At 40.0% G+C, this 19,071-nt stretch overlaps 2 protein-coding genes across 2 annotated transcripts; one reads left to right on the top strand and one right to left on the bottom strand.

The window, feature by feature from the left end:
• Positions 1 to 638: 638 nt before the first annotated feature.
• On the bottom strand, positions 639 to 3,569 carry LOC124259598 (single-strand selective monofunctional uracil DNA glycosylase-like). The gene is made up of 3 exons (XM_046693756.1): positions 2,160 to 3,569; positions 1,350 to 1,469; positions 639 to 1,049 (listed from the first exon to the last, which is right to left on the bottom strand). Exons 1-3 carry the CDS (start codon positions 2,841 to 2,843, stop codon positions 639 to 641), a joined length of 1,215 nt encoding a protein of 404 aa, XP_046549712.1. The 5' UTR covers positions 2,844 to 3,569.
• Positions 3,570 to 3,752: 183 nt separating this feature from the next.
• Positions 3,753 to 18,253, top strand: LOC124259561 (charged multivesicular body protein 5-like). The gene is made up of 7 exons (XM_046693710.1): positions 3,753 to 3,910; positions 4,353 to 4,457; positions 7,224 to 7,270; positions 9,050 to 9,143; positions 14,972 to 15,043; positions 15,464 to 15,685; positions 16,604 to 18,253. The coding sequence occupies exons 1-7, from the start codon at positions 3,842 to 3,844 to the stop codon at positions 16,658 to 16,660; spliced, it is 666 nt and encodes a 221-aa protein (XP_046549666.1). The 5' UTR covers positions 3,753 to 3,841; the 3' UTR covers positions 16,661 to 18,253.
• The last annotated feature ends 818 nt before the right edge of the window (positions 18,254 to 19,071 follow it).

Here is a 19,071-nt window from a genome sequence, read left to right as displayed (position 1 = left end):
TTTGTTATTCAGCAGAACATGTGTTACATTCACACACACTTAAAAGGCTGTTCATGTAATAAAGTTTCAGCATTTAATGTTTAAGAAAGTACAATCAAACATATTCAGTATACCTTGCTCTAGGTTTCCCTTGGAAAGTTGTGTTTCTGCACCAATGCTTGCACAGGCAATTTATACAGCTGTACAGTAATTTATACCAGAATCACTGCAAAAAACTCATAAGTATGCTTTCTAAATTTTATCTTCTCTTTCTTAACAAAGCTAAGACATCGTTCATAGTTGTTAATAAATGGTTCACAGAGATTGTTCACATTCTTTCACTGATACACTAACTCCTTTGTTCCTGTAACAAAGATGGCAGACACAAACAAATTCCTTTTAGGTTCAGTTTGTTTTTTAAAATTCAGAAAAATTTCAAAGAGACTCCCTTCCTATTACTTATGCAATACTCCCTACAACTTTAAGTAATATTTAAGTTGTATCGGGATATATCGTCTCTTTTGGCGATACATCGATGTATCATGGACCCTCGCGATATAAATATCCTAATATATTGCCTAAACGTGTTTTGTATCGATGCACTCGTATCGCGTAGTTGACGATGCAAACATCGATACTATCGATGAATCGCTACACCACTAATTTACAATAGTGTCCATTAGATCCAGTTCCTGCAGCTGTTTGCTGACAATGTCGCTCCATCCTTTATTGGCAGCTGGGTTGATAGGGCTGGGATGCATGATACACTCGATACGAATACCGTCAATCCTGTTTACCCCTAAAACTGTCCTTGCACGTTTATATGCAAATTTCCCAACACCGACTATGGTGGTAATGTCTAGAAGGTTTAATACTTCCAGCAAAGCTTTGTCACACGCAGTGTTGATCCTCTGCAAGGTCTTGGCTTCAATCTGTGGTGGGGTGATGTTTTGGCCGGTTTCACTCATGAAAGCAAATGGGCACATGTTGTACACAAAACAGTTGGTGAAGAAAGTCTCGGGGCTGCCACACAGGTCTCGGAAGAAACCCCAAAACCTTCGACCAGAAACCTGAAAATGAAGAATCATCACTTGAATAAGTGACAGCTGTATCGGTCTTGGAATCAGGCGACAGTGTTGTGTATAACAAACAAAATGAAAAAACTCCTAACAGCATCACTGCCTGGCTATCGATCAATAGCCAGTTCATGATTATTGATCTCTATGAACTAACATCTATTGATCTCTAACTTTTGTAATGCATTTGATGCCTGCACTTGATAAATTTAGTTACTTTTATATACCTGCCTTATTTTTCATCATGCTGCTGATATTAAAAGTATGTCTTAAATTCATTTCACAGATTCTTACCTCTGATCTTGTACAGTTGAGTCCGGTCACCAGACGTTTGGGGTGTTCGGGACAGGGTTTGAGAACAGCACCAGATATCTTCAGCCAGTCTCTCACCATACTGCCTTCACCAAATGGTACCTACATGAGATATAAAACATCTAACAAAACATTTCTTTGTGAAGTTTAGTACGCCAGGAAATACAGGAAGCCATTAGTACAGTGTGGTAATGCAGTTAGCCAAGCACATTTCTAAAAACAGAAAACCAACTATAAAGACATCAAAAACAACAAAACCAAATATTTGGAAGTAGTCATCATTAAGTAGTGGTTCTTTCTTTTCTTTATCAAATTTACATAGTTATCTGAACATTAAAATTAAAGTTACTTAAAAAATTAGCAGGCCAGCAGTCATTATTTAAAACCATGCAAATACTCAGTCTGGTTCGAATGAGAGAGTGAAAGAGTGAGTGAGTGAGTGAGTTTAGTTTCATGCCGCTTTTAGCAATATTTCAGCAATATCACAGCGGCACATATCACGGCTTCACACATTGTACCCATGTGGGGAATCGAACCAGGGTCTTCTGCGTGACGAGGGAATGCTTTAACCATTAGGCTACCCCACCCCCCCAATCTGGTTGAGGACTTCCTCAACAAATATATTGTGTCAGTTATCAACTAGTATCAGAAACATTTGCAAGTATTCCAGACAATTATTGCATTGAATATACAATGTGATTCACATGTAAAAACCTGGTGAGACATCGGAAAATAATGGTACAACAGGGTCTTCACTGAGTTTCACCGTATTCTAATCCTGTCAATACTCACCCCATTCTGCGACATTCCCCATGGCCCAGGATTCATACCAAGGAACAGGATCTTCTTCTTTGAGTTGCAGAACTTCTCAACAAAGTTGTAATGAGGTTCAAAAGCATATTCTAATGGGTTGTACACAAATGCCACCTTTGAAGGCAGAGTTATCTCCCTTAGTTCCTCACACTGAGTTTTCTCAATAGAAATATAGCGCTCTGCCATTGATGGTGTTGGAGACTTTGGAACAAACATGTAAATACCTCTTTGAGAATTTTCTCTTTTGATATTCAAGCATGTGTCTGACACATCATTACATGTTTCCTCACCAGCCTGAGGTAAATGAGGCAACATTGCTTTGTTTACTTCATCATGGTCTCTGTCCTTGAATGGTGGAATAATACTACTGGGATTAGATTGATTTTGTTCATTCATAAACGGTCGATGAACACCTGCATGGGTCAATGACGTCACATCATTTGTTGGGTTAATACTACATGGTAACATATTCCATTTGGGTGTTCGATACAGATGATCATTCTTTGGTGAATCTTCTTTTTCAACATTTCCCATTACTTTCCTACATTTGAAATAGTCCTTTAATTGTTTCTGCGAAGCACCTCCAGTGAAAGGTGTGTCACAGTGAGAAACATGAACTCTCTTCAGGGAAGAAGCTGGTACCTCTCCGCCTTTATATTCCATTGTCCTTCAGGAAATTGTGAAGGTCTTTCCAAATGACACTTAAATAATATGCCTTCTTGACAGCAGTAATGAAGATACCTTTATCAGAGATTGGCGTGAATGCTAGCAGCTGAAAGTTAGAGCTCCGCTGTTACGAATTGCTGCACATCGCTTGGTCTCTGCCTTTATCCTTGTAGCTGGAAGGTGGTAGGTTTATGTGTTCTGCTACCTGGTGTCTTAATCCGAATTTATCTTAGAATAATTTCAGATTATAATGTCATGAACTATCAATGTGTGACAGTATCCTAAGAAAGGTCTCATATGCCACGAACATCTATATATGTATCCAAGGGGGTAATGGGTAGGGCGTTGTCAGCTTAGGGCGTTGTCAGCTTTGGGCGTTGTCAGCTTTCTCCCATACTTGAAGGTCTTTCAATTTGTCATTTATATAAACGTCATATTCACATTATATGAATGTCATATTCAATTCTCATGCCATTAAAGTAAACTGATAACGTCTATCTCGTACTCAATGTTAATAGGAAAAGAAGCAGAAAATTGCACTTGGAGAGACAGGTATGATATGACTTGTGACATCATCTCAAACAGTTACTGATGTCTGAGTCACGGTCATGAGAAACTACCTGTACCGTTTCTACGACACAACCTGATACTATTTAGGTGATGTTATTTACACACGTCATGACCTCACAAAGCCTGATCGAAATGACCCAGAATCACATGAGCATCGACATGGAGTAATCTTTGCAACTGCCGCAATAAACTTGTCTAGACAGTATATTATATGTGTAATCACTTAACACTAGTCTTGATTGTAAAAGTATATTATTATACAGTAGTGTGTGTCTAAAACAGCCCATTTTGTGAATGTTTTATGAAGTATCAGTTTGATATACCACAAATATAATAACTGCTCCCTGAACAGGAAGTACCTGTGGACGCCATTGTTGGTGTTGACATCTTTACGGAAAGAGTGTCAAACCTCTCTTCATTTCAACATGAATCGCTTATTTGGAAAGGGAAAACCGAAGGAACCTGCGCCGAATCTCAATGACTGCATTTCAAATGTAAGTATAACGACAAGAGTCAGTGTTTGATATTATGTACGCAAGACAAGTGACTTGGTTATAAATATCAGAAGCGGGTAAGACTTACTTGCGTAACCCCCACCTAATTTAAAAAAAAATAATACAAAGATATACAAGTAATGAAAAGTATCTTATAAAATAGGCGGGGGTACGTAAGGAACTCTATCCCAGAAGCGTTGTGGGCCCACGAAAACGGACAGTCCAATATTGCCATCCTATTCTCGCTAAGATACCATTAGCCTTAGTGTCCCACTGCTGTCTGTGGGTAGGCATGGGGTGTTCATGTCAGTCACGGGAATTTCCAAGATAATAAAGATTTTTATAATGTAATAACGATTTACAATACCATCGATTACGAAATCATGTGCCTTATCATTCTTATGTCCGGATCTTGACAAATATTTGTGATTTCCTTTTTCAGATTGACAGTCGAGGAGATTCGGTAGATAAGAAAATAGGTCGGCTAGATCAAGAATTGAACAAATACAGGAATCAGATGAAAAAGATGAGAGATGGTCCATCAAAGGTATTAAGAATGATCGTTATTGGGATGTAGTCATATACAGTGAAGACATGACCCTGCATCGCGGCTGTCGACTAGGTTTAAAGGGCCACTGATCCAGAGCAATTATTGTTTCCAGCCAACAGTCTAATTATGAAACCTAGCTGCAAACTGGTCAGCCCCCACTTGCTCGACTGTGACGGACACAGGGACTGGGCTACTGTCCACCCTGGCAGAATTTCTTCAACGTAATCAGTGGGACATTAGGAAGGGTGGATGCCCATCAGATGCCGTTATTTGACAGTATCCCCTGTAGTTCTTGTCTATTTGTAATAAAGTATCCCAGCAGTGTAGGCTTTTTCAGATTTTCAAATGTTTGAATGGTATAGTGACTAATCCAATTTGATCCTATTTCTGTGTTTTTTACCTCAATATTTAATCATGTAAAAATATGATGTCTATTACGTATGCTATGATATCAATAACACATTTGATATATTTGAATCCATAAACTAAACAACCCCACTTTGCCATTGCAAAATAAATCTGAAATTTTACTTAGGTACATAGGTATATACAGTTTTTAACTAAGTACAGAGCAAATGCTTATATATATTTCTTATGTAACAATGAAGTTCCGTTCGTATCCTCAAAACAGTGTCTGCCCATAAGTTTTTCTTCAGGCAATCAAACTTGCATGCAATACAGCGATTACTACTCTCTTGCTGTAACCCTTGTTTGGTGGTAAACCTACACATGTTATTTGTCATCATTCACTTGATGGTCAGTTAATGAATTTATAACAGGTATAATTAGTGATAACACCACTCAGATTACCCGACAAAGGTTCCCATTTGGCATTTCTTGTGTCTGGAGTAAATACTCATCATTATAAATTGAGGTCTGATGTGGCAAATGTATTACATCTTATGTAATATGCGCATGGAAGTGCAGTAAGAGGAATTATCAGCTGAGTTACAAAACAAACATCGATCAAAGGATTAACAGATAACACGCTGATTGATTAATTGCTTTTATCCAGCACAGCGGATTTGTCAAAAGGTAGTGTTTATGGATGTAGATTTACTAATCTATACTGAATACACCCTGTCGTAAAGTCTCTTTGTAAAAACAACGTCCTTCCTTCAAAGGATTAACCGCCAATACATTGATTGATTGCTCATTATTGGTTAACTAAATTACTTTTTTAAAGAATTGTGGACATCATGCAATTAGTTGCCAGGTGTGCTATCTTGGGTGACCAATGGGATTATACACCAATGTGAAAAACCTGAAACGATAGATCACTCTTTCGCATATTAGACTGTTAAGAGACACATGACATGGAACAGTATACTTTGCCAGCTGCAGATGAATGGCATCTCATTCCTTTATGTGGATATTGATGGATTGATGGATACATTCCCCGAACAAGGTAATAGCCAGATATTGTTGCTATATAACTTTAGTCTGTTTTAATTTTAATATTTGCATTTTTTTTTTATTTATTTGTTATGGCATTCAACAGAATCATTTTTTTTTTTGCCGTGAAGTTTAATGAGACAGACAACATACACTCAGGGCGTGTGTGTGACATACACGTTGGCAATCTATAAAATGTCGAGATATTACAATCATGTTATAAATTCACTAAGTATAAGCAGATCATGTGCATTTTATTAAGTTTCAAAATGCATACAAATATGATAATAAACTAATTAGGATTATAAGACAAAATATAAAGCCGTACATTGACCTCGTTATTTCAGTCCTAACACTTTTTACCACTGGCAGATGGTTAAACTGAAAATGTTTTCATTTGTTATCAAAATAATGCCATTTAATACAACATTCAGATTGACTAGTAGTGAACCCAAGCTCACTACTCTCCCCAAGACTCCCCATGAACTTAGTTAGCCTTACTTTCAAAACAATGCTATTGTATCAGGCTTCTCACCAAATTCAAGGTCAAACTATTTCTTAAATCAAATTCTACATCCATTTACGTTAACATATTTATAAAGTCATCATTACTATGAAATCAAATTTACATCAAAATCAGCATTTTTTATCAAAGTGAATATTTTTGTATAAGAAACCAAATTATTCATCAAAGTCTACATAATTTTACAACAAACTCAACATAAGATTATCCAGTAAAAAAGATTTCATCTTTGTTGATCAGTCTATACTTATACTATCAATTGCGCATGAGGGTGGCGCAGCAGAGGTAACGAACCTGTCATGAATTCTGGGATATCATCCGGGTACTCACTGGAGAAAAAACAATAACAAAAGCAACAACCAGTCCACGGAAATTGCTCTGGATCAGTGGCCCTTTAACCCACCTTTGAACAATATTCTTTTTGTCATGTTTATATTTTAGCATGCCAGCTGAATGTGGAAAGAAAGCCCAAAGTGATGCAGGTCTCAGATGTTGACCTGTTTGTTGAAACCCATATATATGACCACATCACATAAACCCAACTCCTTGTTCATAAGTTGAAGCATACAGTCTATTTCATCTTTATTTGGTGGATCAGGGAAGATAGTATGACTTAAGAGGTCAGCTACTTTCCAGTACTGTAAAAAAGTAAAACAACATCTGGTGAACATTGTCGTCACTGTGCATGGTTGTGGTTGTATCTTTTTATGAGTAAGAGGCCACTAATGGAATTGGATGGTCAGGTTTACTGACTTGGTTGAATATTGTACAGCATTAAACAATGAACAATAATACCTTTTCATGAATTCATGTTGTTTATGTTTGACTGTTATTTTTCTTTGCAGAATATGGTTAAACAGAAGGCAATGAGGGTGCTGAAACAGAAAAAGATGTAAGTCTATTTGTGTATCAACATGATTTATTGAACAGATGATGATAACAGACTTTGGTACATCAGACTTCTGGTCCAACTTATGCACTCAGTGACTGAAGTCAACAGCCTGCTCTGTCAGTTGCAGCGAGAGCTACTTTAATTGAAGACACATTTTGGGGTAACATGCACACTATAGTGAGTAATCATGACAACACCATCAGCTGAATATGCTATCATGGCTTTGGTTTTGTTTAACACTGCACTCAGCAATATTCCAGCTGTATGGCGGCGGGCTGTAAATAATCGAGTCTGGACCAGACAATCCAGTGATCAACATCATGAGCATCGATCTAGGCAATTGGGATACAATGACAAGTGTCAGCCAAGTCAGCTAGCCTGACTGCCCAATCCCGTTACAGGGGTGGAAATAACCCATTGCCGAAGTCCGAGTCCAGTGTTTTTTTCTGTCGGGCAAGCAAATTTGTACATCACACTGTACGGGTGTCCAGTTGACTTTTCAATGTTAATTATGATGTTTATTTAAAAAAGTCAACAAGAAAACGTCCGGTATAGTGGAAAAGTTATCAGGGCAAGTGATTTTCCATGTGCCACTGTTCTGGAGTACACTAGCAATTTTAAAGTTATTTCCACCCCTGCCGTTAGTCGCCTCTTACAATAAGCATGGGCTCCTGAAGACCAATTCTAACACGGATCTTCACAGGTTACTAGCAGGGGAAGAATGACTGTCTGTTGTCTCACATTAAAGGTGGTCACTGTACTCTCACTCAAGTTGTTGCATATGCTGAAATGAGGCCTACATGGTTGTTCTGATTTTACTGTTGTGGGTTTAACAATCCCCATGGTCCATCTGCTGTTGTCTGTGAGATAATCAATCAAGGTGTTGTGGTAATTATTTCACTGGTGCTAAAAGGGACATGCGACTTGGTTGGTGACATGTTTGGGTCTTTCCACCTTTGATTTTCGCTCATTGAGACATTTTGAATATGTGGGAGACATGTATACTCTTTTGCCATGAATTTTTCAGTTAATGTTATTCAGTATCCTAGTTTTGATGTTGAGTCATGACCCATGAAGATCCGGGTTAGAATTTATCTTCATCAACCCATGCTTGTCGTAAGTAGTGGTGGTCCGATTAATTGAAATAATCGGAAGATTGGTCGCAGTGACTAAACGACCAAGCAATCGATCATGTTTTCTCATAATCGAACACAAACAATTCTGGAACACTTGTTTTCATGAACAAAATATTTCACAAGGCTGGTTTTGTCTGTTACATTTCATAAGCACTACAAACTCGTTCCAAGTCATGATTGAATTTATCTTCAAGACTCCAAGAAATTTATGTTCGTAACATACTTGTCATCCTTTAAAGATGTGAAATTTTGCCCAAAAAATCCCAAAGAACTACATGTTTGTTCCTTATTTTTTGTGTGCATTAACAAATTTCATAAATAACACTAACCAATTATTTTCGATGATTGATCGGTTGTAATGAAGCAATCATCAATTATGAGATTTTAACTAATTCCCAACACTAGTCTTAAGAGATGATAATGGGATTGGAGGGGTCAGGCTCACAGACTTGGTTGATGCATGTCATCATATCCCAAATGCATAGATCAGTGCTCATGATATCAATCACTCAATTGTCTGGTCCCGACTCGATTATTTACAGACTGACTTCGTATAGCTGGAATATTTCTGACTGCTGTGTTTAACAACAAACACACATATCTTTGATCTGGATAAATACTTATTACCATGTTTCCTTGCCAGGTATGAAAGTCAGCGTGACCAGCTGATGCAGCAGTCCTTCAACCTGGAACAACAGAACTTTGCTATCCAGACCATGAAGGACACCAAAACAACAGTAGGTAGAAGATAGAGTCAAAACAACAATATGTTGTAGTCAGGCTTAAAATAACAATAAGTTGTAGTCAGTCTCAAAACAGGACAGCCTCAAAACAGCAGTAAGTAAAAGTCAGATTTTTCCTTATCCTGACTCATGCTAAATGCTTGTCTCCTTCTTCTTGCGAATGATAGTGGAACACTTGAAATCCCTTGAAGTTCCCTTCTAAACAAGCGGACGTAAATTCATCACTCACCCATGAGTTGCCTCCCTTGCCCCTTTGGCGCCCTTTTCAGTTACCTGACTGGCCATGCTTTCACTCTCTCCTTCTTCGCCCTTGAGGACGGTTGTGAGAGCACCTGGGTCCCTATACAGCACATTTCCTTTTCTTTTTGGACCTATTACATCCTAAATTCAGCTGTATACGGTTTTGGATTAGAATACTTATAATATGGTTTGGAATTTTGTCTAAAATTTACGTTGTTTGTACTTGATTTTCATCGTGTTTACATTTGATGAAAATTTGTATTCGTTGTAGGTACTGGCTGTCTGTGGCTGATCCCCATTTATTATGTCCTGATTGCACTATATCCGGTTCTTCCAGCTCCCACTGTTAACATTGTTAGGAATTAACCACCTTTGAATTTAATAATTACCTTTATTCCATTCATAGACGTGCAAAGGACTTGGTTAGAAGGTATTCACAAGTCATGTCTGGTAAATCAAGTGATTGCGCTGATAACCGTGTGTTGAATGTTATTGCTGATATTCATTCTTCTAGTGAATCGCCGAGCGTACGAGGGCAGGTCGCTGTTCCAGTGATGAACTCTGGCTCACAGAAAAGTGTCATTGAGCATTAGAGCTGACGTCTTCTAGGGCGGCTTCAATGCAGAAAAAGAGAGCTCCTACCCCTAAGATTTGGTCGAAGGCTCTACACAGTTCTACACAGAAAACGAGATCTTTTTCTGCCGAGATTGTACCTCCAGCGGAAGTAGATGTGTATGATGATCCCCCATCCTCATACCTGAAGTCACAGTCGTCTCCAAGAAGACGAGGCCTGCTTCTACAGAGACATCGGCAACCATGTCAGCACAGACATTGACAGAAGACTTTCTATCAACGCAGACATCGGGGACTAGAGATAGCAGCAGCGTCAACTCTTCTCAAGCGCAGCGTAACTTAGAAGAGGCTTCATCGCTTTCCGAAGTATCATCAACCCTACAGCAGTCTCAACTTACGTCTCAACTCGAGGCTGTTTATGCAACAATTTTCGGAACAGATCATGTTGATGATGGAATGTAGCTTCGCGCAGGAGAAGGCTACTACGAAGACCTCTGGCGTGACTACAAGCCTGCGTGAAGGATCAGTTGCCACTCCAACGCATCTGGAAGAAGAGACGAACCTGGGTGAAGGTTCACGCACCCGACAATCTTCCCCGTCTGAAGAGAGGAGCTTGGAAAACGCTACCAATGTCAGCTCAGCTTTAGACGTCCCTGAAGCAAACTCTAAGAGTCCTCCACGCAGAAGTAGATCGAAGCATTCTCCAGAACTCTACAGTAGATATGGATCGTCATCTCCATCGGACTCAGACTCACGTCAGGAACCTTCACGCAGGCGCTCCACATCTCACAGAGAGACTTCGACTAATCAACCTTCGCGAAGGTCTAGAGAAATATCACAAGACTCCAGGAGAGATACTCTTTCTCATCGGGATCGTTCACCTGCGCGCAGCTCTACGTACAGATCTACATATAGAGACTCACGTCGCCACGGATTGGGAGATGTCGAAATCTGAGGATGAAGGTGAAGTCATATTCTCCGATGCGGATGTAACCTCATGGATTGCAAATGGTCTGGACCTAGCATCACCATCCAAGGACACAGATGAGGCTTATTCATACGAGATGTCCAACGAAGAGTTCGACACTCTCACCTTCCCACCGATCGACCCGATTTCCAAAGTACCGGATAATCTCAGAGCAGCCTTTGATAAAGCTACCAAGTTTCAGAGTCAACACATCCCGAGGTTCAGTGCCAAGGAATTCCCCCTACATCACGTGGAACCATTCCTGAAGGCACCAGAGATTGATGAGGACTACAAAATCATCAACGACTCCCGTTATAGAACTTATAAGATAGAGGATAAGAAGCTAGTGCAACTAGACACGACTACTAGACATACTTTCTTCGTACTAGCCAGGTCTAGGGCTATTAATGAAGCACTCATCTCTAAATTCAAGAACTCCACCGACAGTGAGGACCGGATGATATATTCTGCTCTACTGACTCAGAAAAAAGACCACCAGTTTATGTCGGAGCATCTAGCGTCCACGTCAGCGGGCCTCACTCTTCTGAGGAGGCAAGGACTACTGTCATCGTGCACCTGGAGTGAACGGTTCACCAAGTCCTTATACAGAGCCCCATGGTCAGGACCGCCTCCGTGGTGTAGTGGTTAGAGCGTTCGCCCGGAGAGCAGAAGGTCGCGGGTTCGATCCCCGACCGCATCATACCAAAAGACGTTAAAATATGGTACTTGTTGGTCCCTGCCTAGCGCTCGGCATTAATGGGTACAACAAGGACTGGTCGGCTCGGAGTCAGTATAATGTGTCTGAGTGGGGTATTCATGCTTCACTGCGGCATGGTATCTCAGTGGGCTAGCACTATAAAACCAGCTTCAGTCTGGGCTAGTACAAGCAGCCGCACCTACACATACACACGCATGCACGTCGTCATATGAGCGAAATATTCTCAAGCACGAGGTAAAACCCAATTTCACCTCACCTCACCCCCATGGTCAGCATCATCCGTCCTCGGAGGAGGAATCGAAGAAGTTGCTAAAGACGTTACACGCGAATCAAGGGAGGTCATGATGATAAAGTCAATAGACACCTTGGCAAATGTGATCAGCCAGACGTACCAGCGCTACTCCAACAAGTCTAAGTTTGCTGGAATCCAGAAAGCCAAAGAAAAGAAATACTCCAACCTTAGAGGAGGAAGAAGTTCTTTTCGTCACCCAACCGGACCTCCCAGAGGCAACCCTGGAAGAGGCCGAGCACCCAGAGGTGCCAGGGGATTCAAGCGCTGAAGGACAGGTTTGGAACGACTGGAGTCTTCCACCCCCAGCCGTTCCCGTACAATCTTCGACAGTGGGTGGACATCTGCATTCATACTGGGAGAATTGGGGAATACTACAGGATGACTACGTATCACAGATACTACGCAGAGGGTACGAGATGGAATTGGAAGCCACTTCACCACTTACAAGCAACTCGCTGGCCTTCACCTACGCAGCCAACCAGATAGACAAACTGGACGACGCAATCAAAACTCTGCTCGACAAAGATGCAGTTGAAGAGATACATCAAGACCACATCAGGCCCGGGTTTTACTCCCCAATTTTCCTGGTACCGGAAAAGAATTCCAAGGAGAAGTTTCGGCTCATCTACAACATGAGGAAGTTCAACCAGGAGTATCTTCGCAAAATTCAAGATGATACATCTTCCTCAGCTCCGACATCTCGTTCGTCCGTCAGAAAGTCTACCTAGAAAGGACAAAGACTAGGAGACGAAAATTCAAGCGCCTTTTCATCCCCTTATCAACTGAGACACCCACGGAAGTCTCACGGACAACTATATCAGTATGGATGAGAGCCGTCATACTAAGGGCCTATAAAGCAGCAGGACTTGAGCCTCCACGAGCCTCCAATCCACATGAAGTCAGAGCCCTGGCATCAACACTTGCTCTGCATGGAAACTGCTCAATTACAAGTATAATGCTTTTGGAAATCAGACACGGTGTTTGCCAACCACTACCTCAGAGACATTGCCACCGAAGACGTCTCAGGCAGTCACCAGTTTGGGCCACTTGTTGTAGCACAACAACTAATGGTTCCTTTTATCGCGACTTGTGAAAACCAACACTCTGGAGAGCAAATGGTTAAGTCCATGCACACGTCTAGGACAGACTAGCATGAGTGATAGACCCTGTACTTGTATAGGACTGTACATGATGAAGGGTCGCATCTCCACTTGATGCACGCATCAAGAGATGGAGTTGCAATAGATAACTAATGGGACATTAGTATATCTAAAATCCACACAAAAATGTGAGGAAAAGTTTGGAGGAAATCTGACAAGTTGTGGTCCCCCCCAGACTCATCAGATGGGAGTTGGAAGAAAGTCATCAGCAGTGCCGTCATAAGTTCCCATGGGGGGGTAATACAGGACGTAAAACAGCAGCCAGTGAATCCAGGAAGTGGCTTGACCCACCACCGTTTCCGACGGATTCTGCAAGCATTTAGCATGAGTCAGGATAAGGAAAAATATGTAATTTTCTGATTAAAATTGATATTTTATACTTATCCTGACTCATGAGGTCAGCCCTCCCAACCTCCCCTCTCAAGGCACTCTGGATTTCCCTGTAAATCCGGGTGTCGGGCGAAAGTAACATTCAGGAGAGAGTGACAAGCATAGCCAGTCAGGTGACTGAAAAGGGCGCCAAAGGGGCAAGGGAGGCAACTCGTGGGTGAGTGATGATTTTACGTCCGCTTTTTTAAGAAGGGAACTTCAAGGGATTTCAAGTGTTCCACTATCATTCGCAAGAAGAAGGAGACAAGCATTTAGCATGAGCCAGGATAAGTATAAAATATCAATTTTAATCAGAAAATTGCATTTTCAGGCAGACTGTTATTTCTGAGTAATCTTGTACATTTCTACAATACCCCTTGCCTCTTTGCATGTCGGGGGTGGTATGCTTGCCTCACAAAGGGTTTTGTGAAATTTGGATCCATAATACTATTAGCTATACCACATGAATTTTTCATATTACAGATAACTGATTATAAATAACATTGTCTGATAGCTGGCATTCTACTGATTTCAGATCACTTTTCCTTTTGAAAATCGGACCATAAATATACCTGTATTATACCTGTTGCTCCAGTACAGGCTGATTAAGATGAAGACTGTGTGTGTGTCCTTGTCTCATTGTTTATCAGAACCCTGATGTTTGAATGCTATCTGAATCAGCCTTATGTCATCAGTGAAACTGGGGACGGTGGGGTAGCCTAGTGGTTAAAGCGTTTGCTCGTCATGCCGAAGACCTGGGTTCGATTCCCCACATGGGTACAATGTGTGAAGCCCATTTCTGGTGTCCCCCGCCGTGATGTTGCTGGAATATTGCTAAATGCCACGTTAAACCATACTCACTCACTCACTCACTCATCAGTCAGCTGGTCAGTTGGTCGATACACTTATACTGCGCTTGTATCCAGCAATTAATTGCTGCTCAAAAGTGCTTTGAATCTAGGGCACTGATTAGTCTTTGTAGGCTTTAGTGAACAAATGAGATTTCAGCAAGAATTTTTAATGATTAGTTCATTAGTTGATAGGAGTTCAGGTTTCCTGTCTAGATACTTGCATATAAAGCTGATGTTGTGTTGATGGTAGTACGCACACAAGCAGACCGAGTTCACATGTGTTTCCCCAGATTCAAAGCAGAGAAAATAATGACACAAAGAGTTTTTGCCTTTTGTACTTGGCTGAATCTCACACCTCTTGCTTTGAAAAGTGGAAGCTCCATCTTGAGTGCCATCTTTTTTGATGATATACAGCAGCTCCTGTTATTGCTGGAATATTGCTGATAGCTCGGTAAAACTAAGCTCACTTGCTTGGTTAAGTTGACATGCTGTCAGTTAAAACTTAACTCACCCACTTCCTCACTCACTCTTGTATGGTGTATAGAAGAATGTTGTTTGTGTATGGTTTAGAACAGTCAGGCTATATGGTTGCAATGATATTGACAGTATGACACGTTAAATAGTAGATTTAATGTATATATTTGTTCAACAGGTTGATGCCATGAAAGTTGGAGTTAAACAGTTTAAAAAAGAATACAAGACGATGGATATTGGAAAGATTGAGGTAAGAAAATGTTTCCATTAAAGAATAAGGCAAAATTTACTGTTGTTGAGCGTTTGATCAAACATTTTACAAAATTGTATATTATATGTGTACTTGTGATGAACCCCAGTGAAACAGTTCTGTTTATTGTCAGTATCTGGCACAAAACAAACCTACAGAACTTGGTTGAAACATGTTTTATATCAACAATGTAATTCTTTACCTGGCAGGATTATAAGGATGGATTATAAGGACATTTAGAAAATAGAATACCAGACCCCGTTTTCCCTCAAATTAACAGACTACTTCATTGCTTGGTGGCTAACGGCAATTGTCACTTTTCACAGAATGTAACTTTGAACTTGAAACCACCTGGTAAGTGACAGAGCCTTGACGTTAGTTTTACAGACATGTACCTATATCAATGGAGAAATGTTTTAGGACTTGCAAGATGAGATGGAAGACCTGATGGATCAGTCCAATGAGGTTCAGGAGATCATGGGAAGGAGTTATGGCATGCCAGAGGTGGATGATGATGAGCTGGAGGCGGAGCTTGATGCCCTGGGTGTCGAGATTGGCTTGGATGAGGATGCTTCCTATCTTGATGATGCAGTCAGTGCACCATCAGCACCTACAGGAGAGCCTGGAGCAGACAGTATGAGGGTAGGTATTACTATTACTGAACATGGCGTTTGCCTTACTGTGCCCAAACCATTCTCAAACATGCAGTCTGGTATATCTTCCTTCTGTTTCAATCCGTGAAGATCCAGGTTAGAATTAATCTTCAGTAGCTCATGCTTGTCGTAAGAAGCGACTAACGGGATCGAGTGGTCAGGCTTATTGACGTGGTTGACACATGTCATCATATCCTAATTGCATAGATCGATGCTTCATGCTGTTGATCATTGGAATGTCTGTCCAGACTTGATTATTTAGAGACCGCTGCCATACAGCTGGAATATTTCTGAGTGCATAAAACTAACTAACTCACTCACTGCATCTGTTTCCATCAATACCCTTTGACCCATTCAAACAAGTACCCATATTTGCGTGCAGTCGCTTATGAAAACAACAATCTTAAATGTGACACTTACCTCCATTTCACCCAAATATTGTGTATGATGGACAGAGGGTATTACTGACCAAGTCTGAGGCACCACAGTTTACAGTACAGCATTGCAGGCCTGCCAGATACACAATTATTCTTCAGTTTCCCTGCTTGAACTGGAATTTGTTCCATTCAAGAGTTACCTCCCTTACATTACTTTACTTTACTGAAGGAAAGATTTGTGTGAATATGCAATTAAACACTGTTGTGTCGAACTTGATGTGTGGAACTTAGGCTGTCTTGAAGTAAAACTTTGGTACCAGAGTATTCTTTATTTAGTTTCGATTTTGCAGTGTTTTGGAAATGCCGATTTGGAAGTATTTGCACAAGTCCATTCAACTTGCATGTGTGAAATGCACAATGCCATTTTAGAAACTGGTCAAATGTAACATATGTTATATGTTAAAGTGTAATCCCAAATATAACATATGTTGAACTTGTATGTGACGGCAACAATTTTTTCTGAATTCCAGGGAGACGTACCTGTTGACGAATTTGGTTTACCACAGATTCCCCAGTCAGCTAAATAGGAGCCAGCGAACTACATTTGTTACTGATTGTCACTTTGTAAATATGAAAGCGAGCTTGTACAGACTTGTCCAGAATATTGTCAATGTGGTTAAGCATGTCATACAGCATAGCTGTATCCCAGTCATTGCGTATGGCTGTACCGATCTCTGTCACTAGATGCTTTACATTTGCAGTCTGTTAAACTTGTTGGCAGAATCATTTGCCATGTAAACGGTTAATCTTTGTGAGGTTTTAAACTGAGTCATCAGAAAACAGATTTTGGCTCAATTATCAGTTTAATATACAAACTTTAAACAACACTGAAATGCACTAGTCCAATCAGATTTGCTTAAGGTCAGTTTTTGTTACTAAGACGAACAAATTTTAGCTGTTTTTCATCATTGCCTATGGTGGGTGTCACATGACTTCCATATGAGTCCCATGTTTTTTACATGAATATGTAATGATTATCATTATTCCCCATTTTCTATATACTGTGGTATTTTATACTGCTGTTTGGTAAAAATGGAGCATGTCGTCAATGTGCAGGCCCCTCCTATCCCACTTTCACTAATTTCAGCTGGAACAAAAACTTACACCTGATATACCAAGGAAGAAAAAACATCTGTATCTCACAGACATGGGAAATGTGTAAACTGTGCATAATGTAGCAGATACGTCACTGATCCATTGGTTTATGAAGATGTGTGGCTGTTTGTAAATATTAAATATAATTCAAGGCAGTGTGTGAAATTCAGCGATAGTAGTACTAGTCAAACTGCTATTGCTTATTGATTCTGCAACTTGAGACATGGTATTGGGTCAATTTGTATGGATTACTCACCATTTTCCTTCTTTGCGACCATATTTGAAGGAAACAATCTTCAGCTCATTTTATGACAGTATCTCAGAAAGTGAACTGATCCGAAAGCATGTTTCTTATGAATAATCTTACAGGTCAAGAGTGCTTGAGTCTCCACCTTGACTGGCGACTATTTAACTGTCTGGAGACCTTAAAAGTGTAGGTCTAGACACTGTATTAGGCCTGTTTGTGAAACAGAGACATAGCCTCAGTGTAGATTGTTAAACTGTTAAACTGATATGCCAGTACATTATGAACTTGATTGAAAACATGTAAATGTTCAATACCTCAAATCAGTTGTGCTGCCAAAAGTGGTACCAATGCATTGGAGTAAGTCTTTCTTTCATACAATAGCTCATGAAACATGAATTGAGTAGAATAAGTCAAGAATTCAGTAACATATTTCACTGTGCCAAACCACAAAAATTGTATTAACCATTGGACTAGCCATCTTAAGTTTAAGCATATTTGGGACTAGATTTTCACACACTGCTTTAAAGCTATCTTTTCTCTTTTACTGTTAGTGTTATAAAACTAAATGGAGGGGATGGGGGTATTATCATGCATCCTCATTGTGACATTTTGTACTTTAAATAACTGTGAATTCACTTAAATAAAGTCAGACAAGCTCTCAGATTTATGGTCATAGATCTAAAAGATATCTAAAATCAACTTGTTGATGTAAACATTGTAAGTTATTTCAATTATTGTCTTATTTATGCTCATTTTATTAAACATTTTGTACATATTGTGAAAGTGTTCTGTTGTTGTCTCCTTCATGTTAGACCTGTGAAGATCCAGGTTAGAATTGGTCTTCAGTAACCCATGCTTGTTGGAAGAGGCGACTAACTTGATCGGATGGTCAGGCTCGCTGACTTGGTTGACACGTCATTGTATCCCAATTGCGTAGATAGATGCTCATGCTGTTGATGACTGGATTGTCTGGTCCAGACTAGATTATAGCTGGAATATTGCTGAGTTCAACAAGAAACCAACCAAACCAATCTTTGAGTAGTGTGGAATGTCTCATATCCCTCACTCACACACTGTGCTCATGCCTCTTTGCTCTGGGGCGGTGGGGTGGTTAAAGCGTCCACTCGTAACATTGAAGACCTGGGTTCGATTCTCCAGATATTGCTGGAATATTGCTTAAAGCAGCATAAAACTATACTTACTCACTTAAACACTTCATTGCTCTGAAAGCGGTAGAGGTTTTGGTTAGTTGGTCTTTGCTGGAAGACATTTTAGATGTGCAGAAGAATTAAAGTATGGCTTGAATAGGACAAATTCTGAATATTTTTCATCAGCTCAAAATGGGAATATGTGATGCTTGGTGTTTATCTTCAGCATCTTCTATGCACAGACAGCCTCATCTGGTGAAGCTGAAAGGATGCATAAAGTTTTCCCAGAAATTACTGAGAAATCTTTTGTTTCCTATTAATTTTTTTTCATAATTTTTTTTATTTCCATCTCTAGAAGTTACATGTTTTCTATCTATTCTGAACATTCATAAGTTAAGTGTGCATCAGACTTTATGGCTATTGTTGTAAATGTAATTAATGATAATAT

This window comes from Haliotis rubra, unplaced genomic scaffold (genome assembly GCF_003918875.1).
Source record: "Haliotis rubra isolate DU_JTF1 unplaced genomic scaffold, ASM391887v1 Scf73, whole genome shotgun sequence".
NCBI lineage: Eukaryota > Metazoa > Mollusca > Gastropoda > Lepetellida > Haliotidae > Haliotis > Haliotis rubra.
This window is presented reverse-complemented; position numbering and strand designations above follow the sequence as displayed.

Excerpts from the sequence above, each read along its gene's own strand:
- LOC124259561 (XM_046693710.1), top strand. The coding sequence starts at position 3,842 with ATGAATCGCTTATTTGGAAAGGGAAAACCGAAGGAACCTGCGCCGAAT. Across the intron at positions 7,271-9,049 it reads GTGCTGAAACAGAAAAAGAT|GTATGAAAGTCAGCGTGACC; the intron begins GTAAGTCTATTT and ends TTTCCTTGCCAG. Across the intron at positions 15,686-16,603 it reads CTGGAGCAGACAGTATGAGG|GGAGACGTACCTGTTGACGA; the intron begins GTAGGTATTACT and ends TCTGAATTCCAG.
- LOC124259598 (XM_046693756.1), bottom strand. The coding sequence starts at position 2,843 with ATGGAATATAAAGGCGGAGAGGTACCAGCTTCTTCCCTGAAGAGAGTT. Across the intron at positions 1,470-2,159 it reads GGGGAATGTCGCAGAATGGG|GTACCATTTGGTGAAGGCAG; the intron begins GTGAGTATTGAC and ends TATCTCATGTAG. Across the intron at positions 1,050-1,349 it reads TCAACTGTACAAGATCAGAG|GTTTCTGGTCGAAGGTTTTG; the intron begins GTAAGAATCTGT and ends CTTCATTTTCAG.